Source organism: Pseudochaenichthys georgianus, chromosome 5 (genome assembly GCF_902827115.2).
Source record: "Pseudochaenichthys georgianus chromosome 5, fPseGeo1.2, whole genome shotgun sequence".
NCBI classification, from domain to species: domain Eukaryota; kingdom Metazoa; phylum Chordata; class Actinopteri; order Perciformes; family Channichthyidae; genus Pseudochaenichthys; species Pseudochaenichthys georgianus.
Genome location: NC_047507.1, coordinates 3,341,953 through 3,363,736, shown reverse-complemented (window position 1 = coordinate 3,363,736; position 21,784 = coordinate 3,341,953). Strand labels below are relative to the sequence as shown.

General features: G+C 40.5%; 1 protein-coding gene across 2 annotated transcripts in view; it reads right to left on the bottom strand.

Annotated features, from left to right (window-relative positions):
• The window catches only part of epha8 (eph receptor A8), a 142,025-nt gene that overhangs the window by 58,430 nt on the left and 61,811 nt on the right, over positions 1-21,784 (bottom strand). For both annotated transcript variants that reach the window (XM_071203044.1, XM_034082881.1), the window contains exons 3-6: positions 17,551-17,604; positions 15,346-15,489; positions 14,228-14,377; positions 9,058-9,373 (exon numbers count right to left, since the gene is read on the bottom strand). In XM_071203044.1, coding sequence (XP_071059145.1) covers positions 9,058-9,373; positions 14,228-14,377; positions 15,346-15,489; positions 17,551-17,604 — 664 coding nt within the window. The remainder of the gene's footprint in view (positions 1-9,057; positions 9,374-14,227; positions 14,378-15,345; positions 15,490-17,550; positions 17,605-21,784) is intronic.

The following is a 21,784-nucleotide window of genomic DNA, read 5'->3' as shown; positions in this document are numbered from 1 at the left end:
ATAAATATATAGGGCAGGTTTATTAAATCCTCCTCGTCTCCCTGATATTTCTCTAAGGTGCCTCGTCGACAGATTACGATCACATTACGTGTCACGGCTTTTCTCTCCTGATGCCTCATCTCGCTCGTTTCGCTTTGTTTCATAATCTCCGTCAGTGTTTTTTTTGTTTCTCACCTTATTAATTTTATTTTACTTTTCCTTCAATCTCTCACCCTTTATTTACTATGTTAAGTCTCTCTGTGACTGACAGCGAGCAATCCCACAATGCATCAGTGACTGCAGGAACCAATCACTGCGTCTGCTTAGGAGACACATTACAAGAACTGCCAGGATGACTAACCTGGACACACACACCTGGAGACACACACACACACCTGGAGACACACACATACACCTGGACACACACACACACACACACACACACACACACACACACATACACACCTTGACACACACACACACACACACACCTGGACACACACACACACACACACACCTGGAGACACACACACATACACACCTTGGCACACACCCACCTGGACACACACACCTGGACACACACACACCTACACACCTTGACACACACACACACACACACACACACACCTGGAGACACACACACACACACACACACACACACACACACCTGGACACACACACACACACATACACACTTTGGCACACACACACCTGGACATACACGCACACACAGCTGGACACACACACACACCTGGGCACACACACACACACCTGGAGACACACACACCCATACACACCTGGACACACAGACACCTGGACATACACACACATACACACACACCTGGAGACACACACACCTGGATACACACACACACCTGGGCACACACACACCTGGAGACACACACACATACACATCTGGACACACACACCTGGACACACACACACACACACCTGGAGACACACACACATACACACCTGGACACACACACACACCTGGACATACACGCATACACAGCTGGACACACACACACCTGGGCACACACACCTGGAGACACACACACATACACATCTGAACACACACACACCTTGACACACACACACCTGGACACACACATACACACACACACACACCTGGACATACATGCACACACAGCTGGACACACACATACACACACATGGGCACACACACACCTGGACACACACACCTGGACACACACACCTTGACACACACACATACACACACACACACACACCTGGACACACACACCTGGACACACACACCTTGACACACACACACACACACACACACACACACACACACACACACACATACACACACACACACACACACTGGACATACATGCACACACATACACACACTTGGGCAAACACACACCTGGAGACACACACACATACACATCTGGACACACACACACACCTGGACACACACACCTTGACACACACACACACACACACTTGGACATACACGCACACACAGCTGCCCCCCCCCCCTTCACACACAATGACGACACATTATTTCCAAGGCTAAAACAGAATAGCTTCAAAAATCATCACATGTATGATCTGAGAATGATGGTAGCCTTTTTTAGGCTTTTTTAGGCTTTCCTTTCCAAGGAAATAACAAATTAAACTGTCGGAGTAAATTGATGCCTTTTTTACAGTTTTCCAAATGGAAAAAGACTTGCTGATAATAGGCCTACTTAACAAGGCAACATAACGTCTACGATGGTGATTGGCCTATGTTCAGCATTTATTTAAGTCTTATAAAGAAAGTCACATCATATGAGCTCCTACTGTTGGCTCAATGGGCAAGGCACACCTGGACACACACACACACACACACACACACACACACACACACACACACACACACACACACACACACACACACACACACACACACACACACACACCTGGCTCAATGGGCTTATAGAGTGCTGTTCATAAAGGGCAGGATTTAATAAAAACACAACTTTAACAATACTATGAACACAAACTAATCGTTTAGATGTAAATGTTACTCTCGACACAACTGACAACCCATTTCCTAAATCTGATGATTTGCTTCAGTCTTGATTCAATCTTTACAAAGCGATCAAAGCAATCTGAAGGCTATGATAATCTGTGATGATGAATCTGTGGAAAGGCCAAATACGCGATTGTACGCATTATGAAACTGAAGATGAAAAAAAGTGGAAATTAGGTTGAAATGAAGTTTAATCAAATTCAGCCTTTAAATATTAAATTATAAATAAAATGAGGCATTATTTAAGAATATTAGTGCTGTCAAAATTATCGCGTTAACGGCGGTAATTAATTTTTTGAATTAATTGCATTAAAATATTTAACGCATTTAACGCATGTGCAGAATGGCCCGCCCCATACGTGCCACCAGTGGCAGCGCCAGGGTATGGCTGGGGTAGGCTGCACCCATACCAAGAAATGGCTTAGCCCCACCATGAAAAATGATGTTAAAGAAAGCAAAATAAAGTCTGCCAACTCGCGCGGAGTAAATTGCACAGACAGCAGTTAGTAAGATTGATTTCAGTAGCCACGGTTTTGAAAACTATTGTCACGAAGTGATCGTCTTCTCAATAGAACATCTTTGATAACGGCGTGGTGTTGTTGCAGGAAGTCCCGACGGAGAACTAATGCTGTAGTTCAGGGCAGAGCCATATAATAGTAATAATATGGCTCTGGTACAGGGGTGCAAATAACTGGTACGCAGGTTATGTAATCTGAAATGCGTACCGTCACTTGTGTCACAAAGCCCATTTGCGTACCGACGTACTTGTGAAGCTTTTCCAGAAGGCGGTTAGATCACCGGACGACAGAGTCGGTCTCCGTGTGCACAGACAGGGCTGCTGTTAACGTCGGTCTGTACAACGGAACTGTGCCAAAACTACGCCAACCGGCTGCGGAGGGAGACTCCCCCCTTCACTGGAGAACTGCGCTAAAACAGCTGATCACAACGTTCACACTCTGTGGTCACGAAGTACTCCACTAGCCCCCCCCCCCGACTTTCCTGAAGTACTCCCCCGTTGATAGAAATCAACACGTAATGAATTAAGACCCCACGGTTTGATGATTGATAGGTGTGTGGGCTGTCTTTCATTTTGACACGCAGAAAAATGTTATAATAAACATACATAGCCTACTGTGTTAAATGGATATATCCGCCTTCTTTCATTTATCTTTCCATTCCCACAACAATATACATAAATAAATGGCATATTTTGGACATAGTTCGAATGGTGATTAATGATGATTAATTAAAGGTGGGGTAGGTAAGTTTCAGAAACCGGCTCGAGATACACTTTTTGTTATATTCCATGGAATGCTCTCAACATCCCGATAGCAATGAATATCTGAAGTGCTTTGACAAAAAATCCATAAAAAAATGTCATCTGTAGAAGCCGTAATACTGTAAAAAGTACAACCTGCCTGTCAGCCTCCCATCGGGGCACAAACTTATCTCGTGCCCTCATTGGTCATGTGCGCGTTCGTGTGTGTTGGAGGAGGGGCTCTGTGAGGAAGTGGCAGATTTTCTCCGGTTGTGTATTTTCAAATTCTAGCGATCTCGAGCCGGTTTCTCAAATGTACCTACCCCACCTTTAATTTTTAAACTGTGATTAATCTGATTAAAATTTGTAACCGTTTGACAGCCCTAAAGAATATATGTATATTTTTCCTAGGATCAAATCAAGTTTTATAGAGGAACTTTCCAATATTTCAAAGGTATTAAAAAAAGCAATTATTTGCCATGTTTTTGGAAATAAAATGATATGAGATGTGAACGACCCCTCTGTGGACATCTTGAAAGAAATGGGATGGTTTGATACTTAGATTATAGTTTTCTTTTCTTATTATTTATTTATTTATTTCTACATTTTTCATTTCAGTTTTTTCTTATGTAAAAATATGCGTTTATATTCTGAACAAAGTGCTTCTGTTAAAAGAAAAAGTGTCATCATCGTTTGTGCTGCAGTGTTGGCTTAGAGTTAGACAACGGAACATATTATGAGAAATATAAATATATTGTAAAATTCTACACATGTTGCAAGACACTTCAGGTGTAAAGGGTAACATATTAGTAACTATACTTAGTTGATCACTTACTTCAAGAAGTTTTCATTTTTCCTGGGATGTCTTGCCTTAAGCCGTAACTGTAGTTATTTTAGATTTCCAGCAAGTGTGTGCATTTGTATTCTAGTTTCTAAATCCTGTTATTTCCCTACAAACTGAAGCATTATCTAAATACATGCATCAGAGGTGAAGTTCACAGACACGACAGGCTGTGGTCCAGTGACTGAGCAGAGGAGGGAACTAGCCCCTCTCTCCCCAGCGTCTGTGTGTGTGTGTGTGTGTGTGTGTGTGTGTGTGTGTGTGTGTGTGTGTGTGTGTGTGTGTGTGTGTGTGTGTGTGTGTGTGTGTGTGTGGTGTGTGTGTGTGTGTGTGTGTGTGTGTGTGTGGGGGGGGGGGGGTGTGTGTGTGTGTGTGTGTGTGTGTGTGTGTGTGTGTGTGTGTGTGTGTGTGTGTGTGTGTGTGTGTGTGTGTGTGTGTGTGTGTGTGTGTGTGTGTGTTTTTTCAGGCTTGGGTGGGCTTGCTGAGCTGAGTAGATGTGACCAGCCTAAGTGTGTGTGGCTCCTATCAGTGTGTCCTCGATCACTCGCACTGTATGGGGGCACTTTAGTCCATTCTTCCCCGGCACCGGGAGGCACACACACACACACACACACACACACACACACACACACACACACACACACACACACACACACACACACACATATACACACTTACAGTACAGTACACACCTGCACACATGTATGCTCAACTAGACACACACACACAAAGACTCAGTGTTTTGATGTAAACTCAAGTGGACGAGGAGTCTACTCCAACCGAGGCTTTCCCCCTCCACCCTCCTCTCTTTTTCCTTTCGTCTTTCATTGCCTTCCTCCCTGTGACACTTTTAACGGCATGTCACGCAACCCTGTGCTCGCACACACACGCACGCACGCACACACACACACACACACACACACACACAAAACATGTCGTGCTCTCAGCCAAAGCTCTGCACCTTTGTCAGGGGAAAACCACTTAACCACGCTCATATGCACACACATATTCACGCACGTTCCTCTATCTGCTCACATACACACATACAGGCGTTCCCCACTTAAGCCGTCTTCCTTTCACCATCTCGTGCCCCCCCGCCCCTCGCTGTGTCTTGTCTGGTCTCGTGTGTGCGTGACTGTGGCTGGATTTGGCGAGGGCGAATTAGCACGACGACCCAGTTTGGTGCCAGAAGAGACAAGACGTCAGCGGAGAATTTACTGAAGAGCTCTTTACTCGCCCATCCCCTCCCCCTCCGTCCACTGGAAATCCACTTTCTACTACAGCTGCTGTGATGTAATGGTAAAGGAAATACGGAGTGAATACATCACCTTGTCTGAGAGTTATCATAGAGCAGGTTATTTTTATTTTACGGTGCTTTTAAGCTTTTACCGTCTTGAAAAAAAGATATCTCCAGTAGTTAAGATGACTTGTGTGTTTAGCCTCAATGAGGATAAAACGTGTTCCATAAACATGATGTGACTCCAGATTTGTCTTGTAACCTTGTCCTTATTTTGTTTCTAGGCTCTGTTTTTGCCTTTCTGCGCTAATGCTAATTAGCTAAAACTAATTATAGAAGAGTGGCCCTCTAAACCGGTCACACACACACACACACACACACACACACACACACACACACACACACACACACACACACACACACACACACACACACACACACACACTATGGACCAAAGCTAAACACTTTACAGCACCCTAAGATTGATGTTTGCATTCATTTGAAATGGCTTAAAATTAGGAACTGATTGTTGTCCCCAAATACTCAGGGGTCCCCGTGAGGTGAGTGTGTAAAAAAGTGGGGTCCCCACAACTACATAAATACAAACACACACACACAATTTTCTTTTGCACGCAAAAGGGTGTTTTTCACTTGCCTTTTTAAGAGGTGTGTGTGTGTGTGTGTGTGTGTGTGGTGTGTGTGTGTGTGTGTGTGTGTGTGTGTGTGTGTGTGTGGTGTGTGTGTGTGTGTGTGTGTGTGTGTGTGTGTGTGTGTGTGTGTGTGTGTGTGTGTGTGTGTGTGTGTGTGTGTGGTGTGTGTGTGTGTGTGTGTGTGTGTGTGTGTGTGTGTGTGTGTGTGTGTGTGTTTGGAGGAGGAGGAACAGGTCAGGACGGATGCAAGCGAACCGGTGTTGCGTGACTTGTTCGGCTCGTTTGGCTGACAAACTGCTTTTAGTATTTAATTATCCATCATGCTGTGATTAATAGGCTTTAATTACTGTAACCCATGGCAACTTCAAGTATGCACTGTTCGCTACATGAGGTCACGCAATCAAATCCCCATGAAAAATCGAAAAAGACAAAAATAAACAGTACGTGGTCTAAAAAAATAGGAAGGATCCAGAATCTTAGCATCTAAAGGTCTCACTTATTATTCCTCATCAGAGGCTGAAGGAGGAAAGAGACACACTCGGCGTTTCTCTCGGTATTTACCGGATTGAAAGCAGCGTTCAACCTCAGAAAAGCTTTTGACCGAACCATGAACTTTTCACAGGATCACAGGCCGAACTTCAAACAGACTTTTTGATTCACCAGAAAGGTGAGAACCCTTTTTCCAAATTCATGAGTTGCTTCAAAGGCTCTTTTAACACTCTGCTTACATTTCTGCTGATGTCCTGAGCCCAGAGGAGACGTTCATTAAATAAATGGGAAACTCTGATTCTTACATGATGACTTTGTTGAAGTGGAAAAGAGCGTGACAGAGTAGCTATAACAATTAAACATTAAGCCAGAAGGCACATTTTCTTCCAGCATCTTCTACAGATTAGTACTACCGTCGAAATTAAAGAAAATATCGATTTATTCCTAGCTTTTATTTTGTGACCGGTAAGTGTTCACGCTGTCTCTATAGTCAAATGCTCTCTTGTATCACGGTTAGAAAACACTCATGTCGTAGTTATTGGTGTAATCAACACAAATACATTTCTCCAAAGGCCAGCCCTCTGATCAGATATGAATGGAATTGAAAGGACTTATATTATATTTTATAGTAACAGCTTTTTTCTAGTCTCTGTTTTCCCCTTTTCTTTTAGGCTTAGGTTAAAATATAAATCAAATGTCATTATTAAATTATCTTAGGTACATATGAACATATTGAAGTGGAAGCTTAACCATAAAAATAAATGTTTGAAGACTAAAATTGCCAACTAAAGAAACGATCTTACGTAGAAAAGTGCCATACTGTATTTGGGTTCGGGTTCAATTAGATAATCGTGAGATATCTCCTGGCTATATATGAAATTCACTTTGCTTTATGTTTGACCCGTATATCCTAATCATAACATCTCTATAATACTGTATGGCTGCATAATGGATTGTCATTTCTAACAAAATTGCAATATTATATATTACTGCAATATCTAAATCACCATTACCGATATGTTCGGTAACGGCAACATTTTGAATTGCATTGTCTCAGTTCTAGTACTGATGAAGAATAGGTTATTTTTTTAATAATCTTATCTAATAAAGTGGAATTATAAAATGTAGGATATCCCTTTGTTTATAGTTTAGTTTATAGTTTATTAGGATCCCCATTAGCTGGTGCATAACAACAGCTAATCTTCCTGGGGTCCACAAATAACATAAAACATGACATTCGACAGTACATTACAAGACAATGATACAAATCGTGTACGGCGTCAATTTTCCTTCAAACAGTGATTTTCATATCAACCATCACATACAGCTTATTTTCTGATTCCCCGTTTCCTTGGAGAGAAAAAAAAAAAAAAAAAAATAATAATAATAGTGATTTTACAAATGTCTCCCTTCGCTTCTTTTAGAGTAAAACTAACTAAACAAATACAATCCTCATCATAAAGACTGTGTGTGTGTCTATGTTAGCGAAAGTACCATATTCCTGCATGTGTTTAACAAACCTATATGAATCGGTGTGCTGCTGTATGTTTACCATGACCTGTCTGCTGCTTGTGTAATTTACAATCGTTGGGCTTCTAGATGTAGATGCCTCTTCAATCGTCTTTTGAAGCTTGCTTTAGTTGTTTCTTTAGACATCTGATCTGTTGACAGTGTTCTAACTCAACCCATGTAATAAGAACATTTATTTGCTTTTGAATTTAAAGTCCCATGTCCAGTATCAACAAATCCTGTGAAATGTTCTTGATTGGTTTTGTTTCCTAACTCCAACCCTTGTTCTAAGTGCATAGGCTTTATTGTCATATGCACAGCTGCAGCGTCATTGTGGCAATGAAAACCTTAATTCCCAGGCTCCTCCAACGGTACAAAATCAACATATATGACATGTAACAAACAATACAAATGTAAAAAACAATAGTAAGTGTAAGGGAAACTTCTGCAGCAACGGAGAGTCAGAGAGACACACGGAGAGTTGGAGCTTTGATGTCAAACACTGATAGTTTATTACAAGGATACGGCCGGAGAATTCACATCACAAGTCACAGCAGCAACGGGTGGGTTGTCATGTCAATTCTGATCAGCCTATCTCTCGATAGTTAATGAGCATATTGGGGAGGCGTAAACATCTGGAGCTACAGGAGACGTCTCTCACATCTGTGGAGCTTAGAAAGCCAGCGTTCCCACAGTCGTAAACTCCCCTATCAGGCCATACAACTTGTGCTCGAGCACATTCCTTAAAGCTGGCGTCACGAACAGGATTTGTTATTAACGTCAACAGGCAATAAGGTTAAATATCTAATAAGAAACAAAGAAGAAACAAAAGAAGAAATAAAATAGTACCAGAGAATGTTGCAAGACCAAAGTACAAGTAATGCCGGAGTTAACTAAATACAAGAACACGTTGAGCTTTTGAATTGAAGCTAACTTAAAGTCCCGTGCTGATGTGTCCCTGTTTGTTTTTGGTTCCTAGCCCTAACCCTAGCTGTGCACCAGTGACAGTGTTCATCGAGCAAACCAAGAAACTCTGAGTCCACTCACCCACGCAGGAGTCTCGGTGCTCCTCGAACCCAGCGGAGCACACGCACCTCCCGATGGGAACCAGCCACTCCCCCTCGGCGCTGCAGTACATCTTGGGAGTGTCCCTCTCCTCGGCGTGATCCACACACTGACCTCTGACCTCCACCAGAGAGGAGGAGTCGGCGCCCGTCACTACGTCCGTGAACACCGCCAGGTTTCGGCTCACTCCGGCGCAGCGTTTGTAGTAAACCCGCACCGAGGTGAGAGCGATGCAGGCGCCGATGTCCTGGAAGGCCAGATAGAAACCTCGTTTGGACAACGGGCCAACGCCTCGCACCTGGAGGGGGGGGGGACAGTATTACACTTTCATCACACACACTTCAGGTGAATAACATATATATAACATGTTCATACAAATGCAACTTTTACTGTGATATCTTGTTTTAATAGTTACATTATCACTTTATCTCAATAGGTGTCGGTTTGACGCACACTTCAGGTCATCATGAGAGTGTCTCCATGTGTCCCGCCTTATCAGAACTGAAACTTGTGTTTTCGTCATTTTTTTTGGTTAATTTAAAACAAACAATTCTTGGCTTTCAGAAAAATCTGACTTTGATATTCAGGCAATATCTAGACGCTTTCATCACACACACTTCAGGTCATCATGAGAGTGTCGCCTTATCAAAATCAGTTAGATGTCGCAACAGATTTTTTATTTATTTTTTTATTTTGATATACTTTATTAATCCCTGTGGGGAAATTGTTTCTCTGCATTCGACCCATCCTGTGTTAGGAGCAGTGTGCTGCCATTATGAACGGCGCCCGGGGAGCAGTGAAGGGAACGGTGCCTTGCTCAGGGAAACCTCGGTAGCACTTGGTCTTGCCGGGACTTGAACTGGTGACCTTCCAGTTGCCAAGCCAAGTCCCTATCGACTTCACCACCACCGCCCAATCATCATCATTACGATATATATATATAAATTGATTTATATGAAAAACTGTTTTGGGGTTTTGGTGAATTTAAAACAAACAACTCTTGGCTTTCAGATAATTTCACTCTTACATTTTAACCTAATTTAGCCCTTAAAGATGGACTGATCTCAATAGGTGTCAATTTGACACTTTCATCACACACACTTCAGGTCCTCATGAGCGTGTTTATATAATAATAATAATAGATTTAATTTGTTAGCGCTTTTACAGGTGCTCAAAGACGCTTTACAGATATAGTGAAGGGAAAAGAAAAGAACAACAAATAAAAATATAGTTAAAGTTAAAGTCAAATAATACAAAAACAATCACACATTAAAAGCCAGATTGAAGAGGTGAGTTTTTTGAAGGTGGTGAGGTCGGTGCCGTCTCTGATGGGTTGTGGGTGTGATATGTGTGATAATTGAACTATTCATATCTTAAACTGCACTGTAACTTTTATCCATGTATTTTTCCTTTTAATGTTTATTTTATTAGCTTTTCTTTTTTAATGCTTAATGTCTTTCATTTTTTGTAAAGCACTTTGAATTGCCTTGTGTTAAAAAAGTACTATATAAATAAACTTGCCTTGCCCAAGTTGTGAAATGTGAAATGCTATATACACATTTGTCAGATGTCGCACAGATCATACGATATAAACATAGATTTATATGAAAAACTTGTCATTTCGTCATTTGGGGCTTTTGGTTAATTTAAAGCAAACAAATCTTGGTTTTCAGAAGATTTCTCTTTGATCGCTATATTTAGGCAATAACTAAATGTTTGAATTGAGTGTCATCTTCAGCGATAACCGTCTCCTCTACGTCTCCCGAAGCAATGAATAACAGGCTGAGAGAAACAGACAGGGACCAAGACAGTGCGTTTTCATTTAATCAAATAAAAAAGTCTTTCAGAACATGTACGTGTTGCCTAATTAAGATGATAAATAAAGGCAAAAACACTTTATATATGCAGTAATACTTCGGAACACCTGAAAACAAGATGTGTAAGACTGAGATGTTTAAGTTAAAATGTATGGATTTCCATAAAACAATAAACATTTATTGTTTTAGAGGAATACATAAAGTGAATCTACTGCATCAGGACCGTGTGGGTTTGGTTTCATTAGATTTACTCGAGTCTGATTGGGACACCGACGCATTGGAGAAGTTTCGTTTGGAAAGTTTCCCACTCTTTCATATTAAAACCTCTGCAGTGGTTTGTGAACAAAACAGGAGTGTTAACGCAGCTGTAATTTAATCTCTGGACTGGTGTTTGGTGTTGTGCTTTGGCAGCAGCCAATAATCAACCTCCAACAACAACAACAACAACAACAACAACCTGGAAACATGGACGTTTTTACATTTTGATATGCTTGTTTTTTTATCTCTATCACAGTTGATTATCTCGTTAACACCCAAGCACGGATTCAAAACATTATTCAAAAGTTTATTTCGGAAGCATGTGAATATAATAAGTGTATACGCTTCTATAGGGACAGTTTGCAGACTTATTCACAACTTAAACGGTTGAAAATGAGAGTGAGAACGAGTGTTGTTGTTTCTAATTTACTTTATAGAAACTGCCCATAACTAACTAATGCATTATTGAATGGTTCTTAGGCAGATGTGTTTTTAATATCTGTCCATTGTTCGGTAGGCTACTTCCCCATTGTGTTCAATTGTAGAGGAAAATTAAAGCTCTCTAAGCTTACACATTCTCTAACAATCAATTAGCCAATTTGTTAGCTCTTAGCGCTTAGCTTTGTTTATTAAAAGACATATCTTTGCCATGTACACCTTTCTTAAACTCTAAATCCATACCCTGACGGATGAGGTAACGAAAAGTCAATGTTGAAATGCCGCTAATAGATTTCTTTATTTTGGAGTTGTTCAATTGATTGCTATTGGTCAACAGCACAAACTAGCAAGTCAAAGTCCCCAAAGTTGAACTACGAGCAAGATAAGCTGCACATGGCTGCTTCTGAGAGGCGATTGTTAACAGGTTTAGCTTAATAACTAAGTAGTAGGGCTTTGATTTAGTGTTAAGTGTTAGCATGCCCCAGAGTTAGTGCCCAGTACTTTGTACACATTAGGTAAAGTGATAATAATCCTTTATAAATGTAGGTTCCTAAAGAACATGGTGAGGATAAGACTTTAATAGACTCTGATAATGAAAAAACAAGACATTGAGAAGCTTTTCTTTAAACTTAACAATAGATGTTAGCCAAATGCTGGCACTTTTGAGTTTGGATCGAAATGGATTGAAATAACAGATTCCACATTTAAAAAGATGTGAGACAATGGCTATCCCCCAAAACCACAACCTTATTGAAGTTATATCTTCATCTTTCTAACAATGTAAGGTATCAATAAAAGACAAGCTCCACTACCCAGCATCACATTTGAAGCTGCTATCGATATCAAAGTATTTCCCATGATGCTGAACTGCTGTTGGTTTCCTTTAACAGATATGCAGCGAGAGACAGACAGGAAGAGGTTCTCTTGTGGATCTTTCCAACTCGTCTTGAACTTCTGCAGAGGTTTACGTGCTGAGAATCAGAGTGCACTCAAAATCCAAAGTAAGACCAGAGGTGGGAAGCAGTGGAGTAAATACTTTGTTACTGTACTTAAGTACATTTTTCTGGTATCAGTACTTTACTCCACTATCCCTCTGACAACTTTTTACCTTTACTTCTTACATGTTGAACACGAATACCTGTACTTTCTACTTCTTACATGTTGAACTCAAATACCTGTACTTTCTACTTCTTACATGTTGAACTCAAATACCTGTACTTTCTACTTCTTACATGTTGAACTCAAATACCTGTACTTTCTACTTCTTACATGTTGAACTCAAATACCTGTACTTTCTACTTCTTACATGTTGAACTCAAATACCTGTACTTTCTACTTCTTACATGTTGAACTCAAATACCTGTACTTTCTACTTCTTACATGTTGAACTCAAATACCTGTAATTTCTACTTCTCACATGTTGAACCCAAATACCTGTACTTTCTACTTCTCACATGTTGAACACAAATACCTGTACTTTCTACTTCTTACATGTTGAACCCAAATACCTGTACTTTCTACTTCTCACATGTTGAACTCAAATACCTGTACGTTCTACTTCTTACATGTTGAACTCAAATACCTGTACTTTCTACTTCTCACATGTTGAACACAAATACCTGTACTTTCTACTTCTTACATGTTGAACCCAAATACCTGTACTTTCTACTTCTTACATGTTGAACTCAAATACCTGTACTTTCTACTTCTCACATGTTGAACACAAATACCTGTACTTTCTACTTCTCACATGTTGAACACAAATACCTGTACTTTCTACTTCTTACATGTTGAACCCAAATACCTGTACTTTCTACTTCTCACATGTTGAACTCAAATACCTGTACTTTCTACTTCTTACATGTTGAACTCAAATACCTGTACTTTCTACTTCTCACATGTTGAACCCAAATACCTGTACTTTCTACTTCTCACATGTTGAACACAAATACCTGTACTTTCTACTTCTTACATGTTGAACTCAAATACCTGTACTTTCTACTTCTCACATGTTGAACTCAAATACCTGTACTTTCTACTTCTTACATGTTGAACTCAAATACCTGTACTTTCTACTTCTTACATGTTGAACTTAAATACCTGTACTTTCTACTTCTTACATGTTGAACTCAAATACCTGTACTTTCTACTTCTCTCATTTCCCAAACAGCTGGTTCCTTTAGTCTGAATGTGTGTTGGTGCGTGATCATTATTCTGTAGAGTCATTGCGTGCCTATTGGTTGGAACACGATCCGTGTATCCATCACTTCCTGGTCTTCTCTGAAGAAGAGGGACCAATGGAAACGTTGTCATGTTTCCGTTGTTCAGCATGGAAACATTCATTAGCTAACAATGACATTATTGTTCTATTAATATAAAGGGAGGTCAGGTACTCTTTAAAGCAGCTGCTAGTTATGGGTACTTTTTACTTAAATACATTTCAAAGCCTCTTTACTTTTACTTGAGTAAAGAAGTTTAGTTAGTACTTTTATCAGAGTATTTTTAAACACGAGTATCTGTACTTCTACTTGAATAAAGGATCTGTGTACTTTTGCCATCTCTGAGTAAGACATTGCTTCAAAGAGCCTGGACTCAAAGAGCCTGGACAGCATGCTGTTGTTTGGTGTTGTTGCTCATACCTCAGTGTTGAGTTTGAGTCTGCGGACCCCCAGGTCCACGCCTGTAAAACTCTCGTCAGCAGCGATGGTGTCGATCTTAATAAACTGGTTCTCCCGCACCGCTGAGCCCACCGCCCTGTCGGACTCGTAGTAGTACAGGTTGAAGGTTTCCTGTAGAACAAAAAAAGGTAGAAAGATCATGAGTAAATGTGGGTAACAACATTAGCTATACATTTTAACCTAGTTTACTCTTTAAATAAGGACTGAAAGTACCTGAATTGGGGGGGTTTTCAACCTATTTTATACAACACATTTATTTGGTAATTTTTCAAGGCTTTGCTGAATACTCGATTCTGATTGGTCAGTTTGGAGATTTCAGAGGTTGTTAATTTTCGCGAACACACCGCTGCTAAAGAGAACATGGCTGTTGTTAAGGAGGAACAAGGGACAACACTGTAAGTACAGTGTTGTCAATAAGCAGTAAGAAGTCCGGTAAATTATATTTTTCTTAGCCGAAGATACAAATATAAAAACAAATAAAATCATTAAAAATCAATATTGTGAGTCAACTCGTTGCAAGATCCTGATCACCATGTTCTTTTTTCATTTTTCGTCATCTCTTAGATAAGATATTTTTCCAGATCTTAAGTAATCTGCGGAATAACGATGAGCTGAAATACCATGCAGCTTTATCTAAACTAAAACTATTAATTAGAAACCGAATCCTGATTGGTTATGAGCAGGACGTGTGACGCGATGCTTGCTATTTATTGTCGTTGTAAAAGTTATTTATTTTATTTCTTTTTTGTTTTTTACAAATAATGATTTGGTTAAAACATCGAATCAAATATCACGGATGCCGATGACCTACACTTTGATTTTCATGAAGAATGTACGTTAGATGGGGGAGGACCAGAAACGTTTTTAAGCTTCTTCTTGCCCCTTTTGAACATGACAGAAACTATTTGAGAATTTATTTTTATATATATAAAATAAATAAATTGACAAATAAAAAGATTAAATAAATAAATCTTAAGTGGGATTTTCCAGCTTGATCTCCTTTCCTCGCTCACAGTTCACTCCTTCCCTCCTTCCCTCCTCTTTCTAGCCAAATCCCCCCCCCTCTCTCTGAGTGTTACCTTGCAGGTGCCCAGGACCCCCGGCATGCTGTTGCAGTCTCTCAGGGTGAACTTGACCTCGATGTAGATCCTCCGGGCTCCTTCTCTGGGGAGCCAGCCCGTCCTCACCCAGTTGTTCTGACTGGGGCTCATCACGTTACAGACCTGGACCAGAGACAGTGTTATAATCAGGAACTCTAGCTATAACACCCCTTGTACCAATATACCAACCATGCGCAATGTGTGCAATGTGTATCTTTTACATTTTTGTTATGCATGCTTCTTAGGTAACATTAAGCTGTCTTTGGCTCTTTTTCTGCGGTAACAAAATGTCCTCTCTGTGGGACGAATAAAGCTATTCTGATTCTGAACATCATCAATATTAATAAACGTCTTGACAGTAGATATCTGTGGATTATGTTTTGTCCTGAAGATGTGATTTGTCCTTTGAACGACTGGTAAGAGTAGAACAATCCACATGCAACTCTAGCATTGGTTTAACATTTTAGAAACATACATTAATAATATGCCCTGCCATTTTGTTTTGGTGGCTTTACATCAACAATGTTGGCTGCTGTCGGGTTTGAAGCTACCAACGATGACACTGGGTCATGACCTCTGTACGTTGGGAAATACAAGTTATAGATTAAGGCTGAAAGACGAAAATGAATCTGCAAGCCAAACAATATTATTACAAAAAAGTGTCCAAGTAACTGGAATGATGGCAATACAAATGCCAACTTACTACACTAAGAAAAGACGGAACAACTGAATAGTTAGTCGTTTTGCTTCAATAAATGTTTGGGATATTTGAATTAGAATTGTTGCTAATTGTCACGATCTGTCTGCGTTGTGTCTTGTCTTGATCTGTCTTTGGTTTTCTGTCTGCGTTGTGTCTTGTCTAGATCTGTCTGTGGTTTTCTGTCTGCGTTGTGTCTTGTCTAGATCTGTCTTTGGTTTTCTGTCTGCGTTGTGTCTTGTCTAGATCTGTCTGTGGTTTTCTGTCTGCGTTGTGTCTTGTCTGGATCTGTCTTTGGTTTTCTGTCTGCGTTGTGTCTTGTCTAGATTTGTCTTTGGTTTTCTGTCTACGTTGTGTCTTGTCTAGATCTGTCTTTGGTTTTCTGTCTGCGTTGTGTCTTGTCTAGATCTGTCTTTGGTTTTCTGTCTGCGTTGTGTCTTGTCTAGATCTGTCTTTGGTTTTCTGTCTGCGTTGTGTCTTGTCTAGATTTGTCTTTGGTTTTCTGTCTACGTTGTGTCTTGTCTAGATCTGTCTTTGGTTTTCTGTCTGCGTTGTGTCTTGTCTTGTTTAGATCTGTCTTTGGTTTTCTGTCTGCGTTGTGTCTTGTCTAGATCTGTCTGTGGTTTTCTGTCTGCGTTGTGTCTTGTCTTGTTTAGATCTGTCTTTGGTTTTCTGTCTGCGTTGTGTCTTGTCTAGATCTGTCTTTGGTTTTCTGTCTGCGTTGTGTCTTGTCTAGATCTGTCTGTGGTTTTCTGTCTGCGTTGTGTCTTGTCTAGATCTGTCTGTGGTTTGCTGTCTGCGTTGTGTCTTGTCTTGTTAGATCTGTCTGTGGTTCCCTGGCGTTAGTTTCCCTGGTGTGTCTGATTACCCCGATTTGTGTTCACCTGGTGCCCCTTGTGTTTTCTCCTCCCTCCTCACACCTGTGTCTTGTTTGTGTGATTAGTCTTGGGTGTGTATTTAAGTTCTGTTTTTTCCTGTCTTTGTCGTTTCGTCTTGTGACATGGCTTGTTCCTCGGTGAAGTGGTCTGTTTTAGTCTTTAATAGTATAGCCTTGAAATAAAGGAGGTTTTTGTCGTTTTACTCTGCATTTGGGTCCTGCTTCCTACCACAACAGACCGTAACACTAATGTTATATTTATTGAATTAAGAATTGCAAAAATACTTTATTTTTTGTGTCTGTTAAAAATGTCCTTGAAGTTTGTGTTAATGGTCTGAAGATTGTAAATAATGAAATGCAACCTTAAACGGTAATTAAGTGAGTTTTAACACCTACAGAAACGGTTTTACAATATATATTTCTATTCAAAGAATTACCATATCATCAAACGAATACCGTAGAATAATTGGTACTTAAGTTTTCAGTTTGTCACAGAAACAGAAACCTGATTCACCTTGGAAAAAACCCACGTTTTCTGAGATCAAAGTGATATTCCACTGGAGTTTCGTTGATATAATGAACAGCAAAAAGCAGTGGGAGGGTTACACACCTGGTATGTGTGGATGGGAGTGAAGTACTCGTCCATCTCATTGATGGCATCCCACTGTGAAGAGAAGGAAAGAATCTTTTGCTCAGTCCATTTCAAACGTCTTTTTCAGATTCACGTGCTGCAGGTCACTCACTAGCTGCCGTCTATATTTCCCACATGACCGTCTTTCATGCCGAACATTATTAGCTTCGACTTCATCTGAAACATGTTGGCAGGTGTACGGTATTCTATACATTTGCAGTAAACAAACAACATGGAAGTGAAGGACACTCAAGGTTGGAGACACAAAAACAATCGTATTAACAATGAATATTTACCTGTAATGACTAACCTAATCTTAGTATCAAAATATACAAGTTATGTTACCTGATCAACAAACAGTTGGAATGTTTTTCACAAAAAGAAAATGCAACATTGTGTCGAAATATAAGCATCTCAGGTGGAACATACTAACATTGTGCCTCAGGGTAAGTACCCTTGGCATCATTATTGACTCTAATTTAACAAGTCAAAAAAGTGAGTCAAGTTTAGCCTAGCACATTTTAAATACATAAGAAACACAATGACATTGGAATTCTGCCAAATGATACATGCATGCCATGATCATGACATATCGTATACTGTCTCACAAGCTGGGGTCAAACTATCAGCTCCACACTGAAGCCACCCAGTACAAGCAAACCCTCAAAGTACTGGACCAGAAACCTAACTGCTCCCATCACTGTGCCATCCTCATCAAGCATACCATCCTGAGTGGGGAAGATGTAATAAAGTATAGGAACATCGTTCTGGTTTACAAAGTCCTGCACAATACCGCCTCTTAGCTCATTGGTTACTCAACGTAAAACACCAGACGGACCACTCGAAGCTCCACACGAGGCGACCTATCAGTCCCATTCAGGAAGAGTGCTTTTGGTCAGTCATCATTCTCGGTCTCCCAGCAATACAGAACTGGAACTCTCTAACCCACTCAAATCAAAGACATTCATACACATCCCACCTTCACAGCTCACTTAGAAACACGGTTCACTGAGAACTACACCCTCACACACTAGTCTGTGTTGAGTGGTGGCGTGAGTGTTACATGTTGTGATACATGTGGTGATCATGGATGTTGCCGCTCGTTCCTGTGATGTGCTATATGTGACATGTAACTGTATATAGTAACGTGTGTTGTTTACTGTTCTCTTTTATCCTCACACCGGTGTGCCACTGCTAGGACTGTCTTAGGGAAGACAGCTTTTAGATGCAGCTCCTCTGTCTTGGAACAGTCTGAAATTAAATGGAAAGCTGAGCAATCTGGTGCCACTAAATGTTTTTAAGCTCGGTTGGATGCTACTCAATCGGAAGTATTGGTACCTGCTTATGTGGATGATTATGTAAATGATGCTGGATGATGTCCTTTTGTTGTTCTGTTGATGTTTTTATGTTTCATGTGGAACTACTTGAAGCGGTCTCCCTGGAAACAGAGATCAATTATCTCAATGGGATTTATCTGTATAAATAAAGGTTTGAAATGAAATCTACTTGTCTTTCCGCCTTTTTATTTTATTTTATATATTTTCTTATAACTAATGCTCTTGATATATTGTAATTGTCAGGTGTCTATTACCATCTGTTCCGGGGACAACCGCTTCAAATTAGCCATTTCGGCTAAAGCTGCACCATTTACTGTTTTGTGTCATCGATGGGGACCGTCCACGACACTATAAATAAATAAACTAAACTAAACCTGATTACTTTCCCGTTATTTTTGGGTTACACCTCAATATCGAATGCAATGCAAAATAAAACCAAACACTAGTACATTGTATACATTACATTGCATTACATTTAGCTGACGCTTTTATCCAAAGCAACTTACAATAAGTGCGTTCGACCAACAAAATACAAACTTGAAGAAAACAGAATCATAAAGTACAATCAGGCCTTCATAGAGCCAAGTATGTCAGTGCTACTCAACTGGCTTTAGATAAGCCAGTCCTTTGTTAGTATATAAGTGCTTTGTTAGTAGTTCTATCGCTCGAAGTGGAGTCGAAAGAGATGGGTTTCAGTCTGCGCCGGAAGGTGTGTAAGCTTTCTGCTGTCCTGATGTTAATGGGGAGCTCATTCCACCATCTTGGAGCCAGGATACTTAATTGTATACTGTATGTAAGTGTATTAATTATTATTATTAAGTGTCTTTACTGTAGGCTATTTTTATATATGTACAATAATGTACAATTTGGCTCAACCAAAAATCGTTTATAAATGTGCTATATAAATAAAACTTGATTTGATTTGATGTAAGACGATTGATGTTGTTAATGATGTCAGGACTTATGCCTTGAATGTTGTTGTATTATTGTTGTATTGGTTTTAAAGTATCCCAAGAAGAGTAGCTTTTGTCAAGAGCAAAGCGACTGGGGATCCTAAATAAACAAACAAAAAGAACATTGTGACCTTGAGAAAAGAAGAAACCAAGATATTGGAGCTGGGCGTGTCTGAAGCTCGACCAACAACCACTCACATGAATCTCCCGCCCCTGATACACAAGCAGCGGTTTGATTGGCTAGAGCTTGTACTGGCATATGATTTGATTGGCTGACGCTTCCACCGAAAGCGCAGAAAGCTTCAAAAGTTGAAACATTGCTCAACTTTTGCAGCCTGAAAACGCTCCGCTCCGCTTCCCCACAATGCAGTTCGGCGAAAAGTGACGTCACCCCATCAAAGTGAATGGGCAGACGCGTTGGAAACCGTTTTTGAAGCTGTCGAAGCTGTAGCGTGGACGGGCCGTAAGGAGCAGAAAGATTTTATTAAAGGAAACCTGCCTTTCATGAATCACATTCAGGCAGCCAGCCGACACACCAACACTGAAACACATGAGCACATACTACAGTTTAAAAAGCAGAAATAAAATCTGAGCCGACAGAAGATGCTCCGTTTCAGTTGAACACACACAGTTAAGCTCACACACACTATGTTATGACATACGTTCACCTGCTGACTTAGAAACAGAACAACTGAAGCAAAGTCCAGAGCGGAGTCAGGCAGTAGAAGATTAGATGCACACTTCATTTTGTGTTGCGCCCTGATTACATAATCCCGCTAATGTGACTTTTCCAGAATCCATTTTATTTAGTAAACATTGTTAAAGTGGGATTATTCCTCCTGGTGTTTCACATGCTGATATATTCTGTCCAGGCGAGCGACGGTGCACACATGCAGTCATGTGATCTGCATTCCTGCATGTTGGAAATCACTTAATGGATTTCCATGGGGACCCATTCCCCCTTAATGAGAAGCCCCTTATGTACGTGATTAGGTTTACATTGTGTACTGAAGGCTGCCCGCAGAACATCATATAATTACTAAGGAGGAGCAGTAAGTGAAATGTGTTAGTATTTCTAAATGTGTTCATGTGCGTTACACCGCCTGTTCACCTACGACTGCAGTCTGAGTGGGTTGTGAGGAGATAGAAGCTGCACCCCACATGCCTCTATCTTGCTGACGAGGGCCCAGCACGTGCACAGATTTCATGTAGCGGCACACACAGGAAGATTACATTCAAAATAAAGATTTGTTTTTGGATGCATAGTGGGCACAAAGGCCTATTTTGCAGTGTAGGAGAAGATTAAAGAAATAATCTTCTCGTGTGCCAGCTCCAAATATCCCACGATGTTTTTGTTTTTATTCGACAGAAGCAGACACACATAACCATTTGCATCTCGTTGCACAAACAGTCAATGAGTCGATCTGTCTTCAGTCGGACTCCAATCCAAATCAGTGCGGAAAGAAATTGGACACATTGATGCTTAATTTATTAAAGAAGACATATTCTGCTCAGTTTCAGGTGTATATCAGTATGTAGTGTCTCTACTTTAAAGAGTCCCTCTCTGCTGATGTTCAGGTGTATATCAGTATGTAGTGTCTCTACTTTAAAGAGTCCTCTCCTGCTGATGTTCAGGTGTATATCAGTATGTAGTGTCTCTACTTTAAAGAGTCCTCTCCTGCTGATGTTCAGGTGTATATCAGTATGTAGTGTCTCTACTTTAAAGAGTCCTCTCCTGCTGATGTTCAGGTGTATATCAGTATGTAGTGTCTCTACTTTAAAGAGTCCTCTCCTGCTGATGTTCAGTTGTATATCAGTATGTAGTGTCTCTCCTTTAAAGAGTCCTCTCCTGCTGATGTTCAGGTGTATATCAGTATGTAGTGTCTCTACTTTAAAGAGTCCTCTCCTGCTGATGTCCAGGTG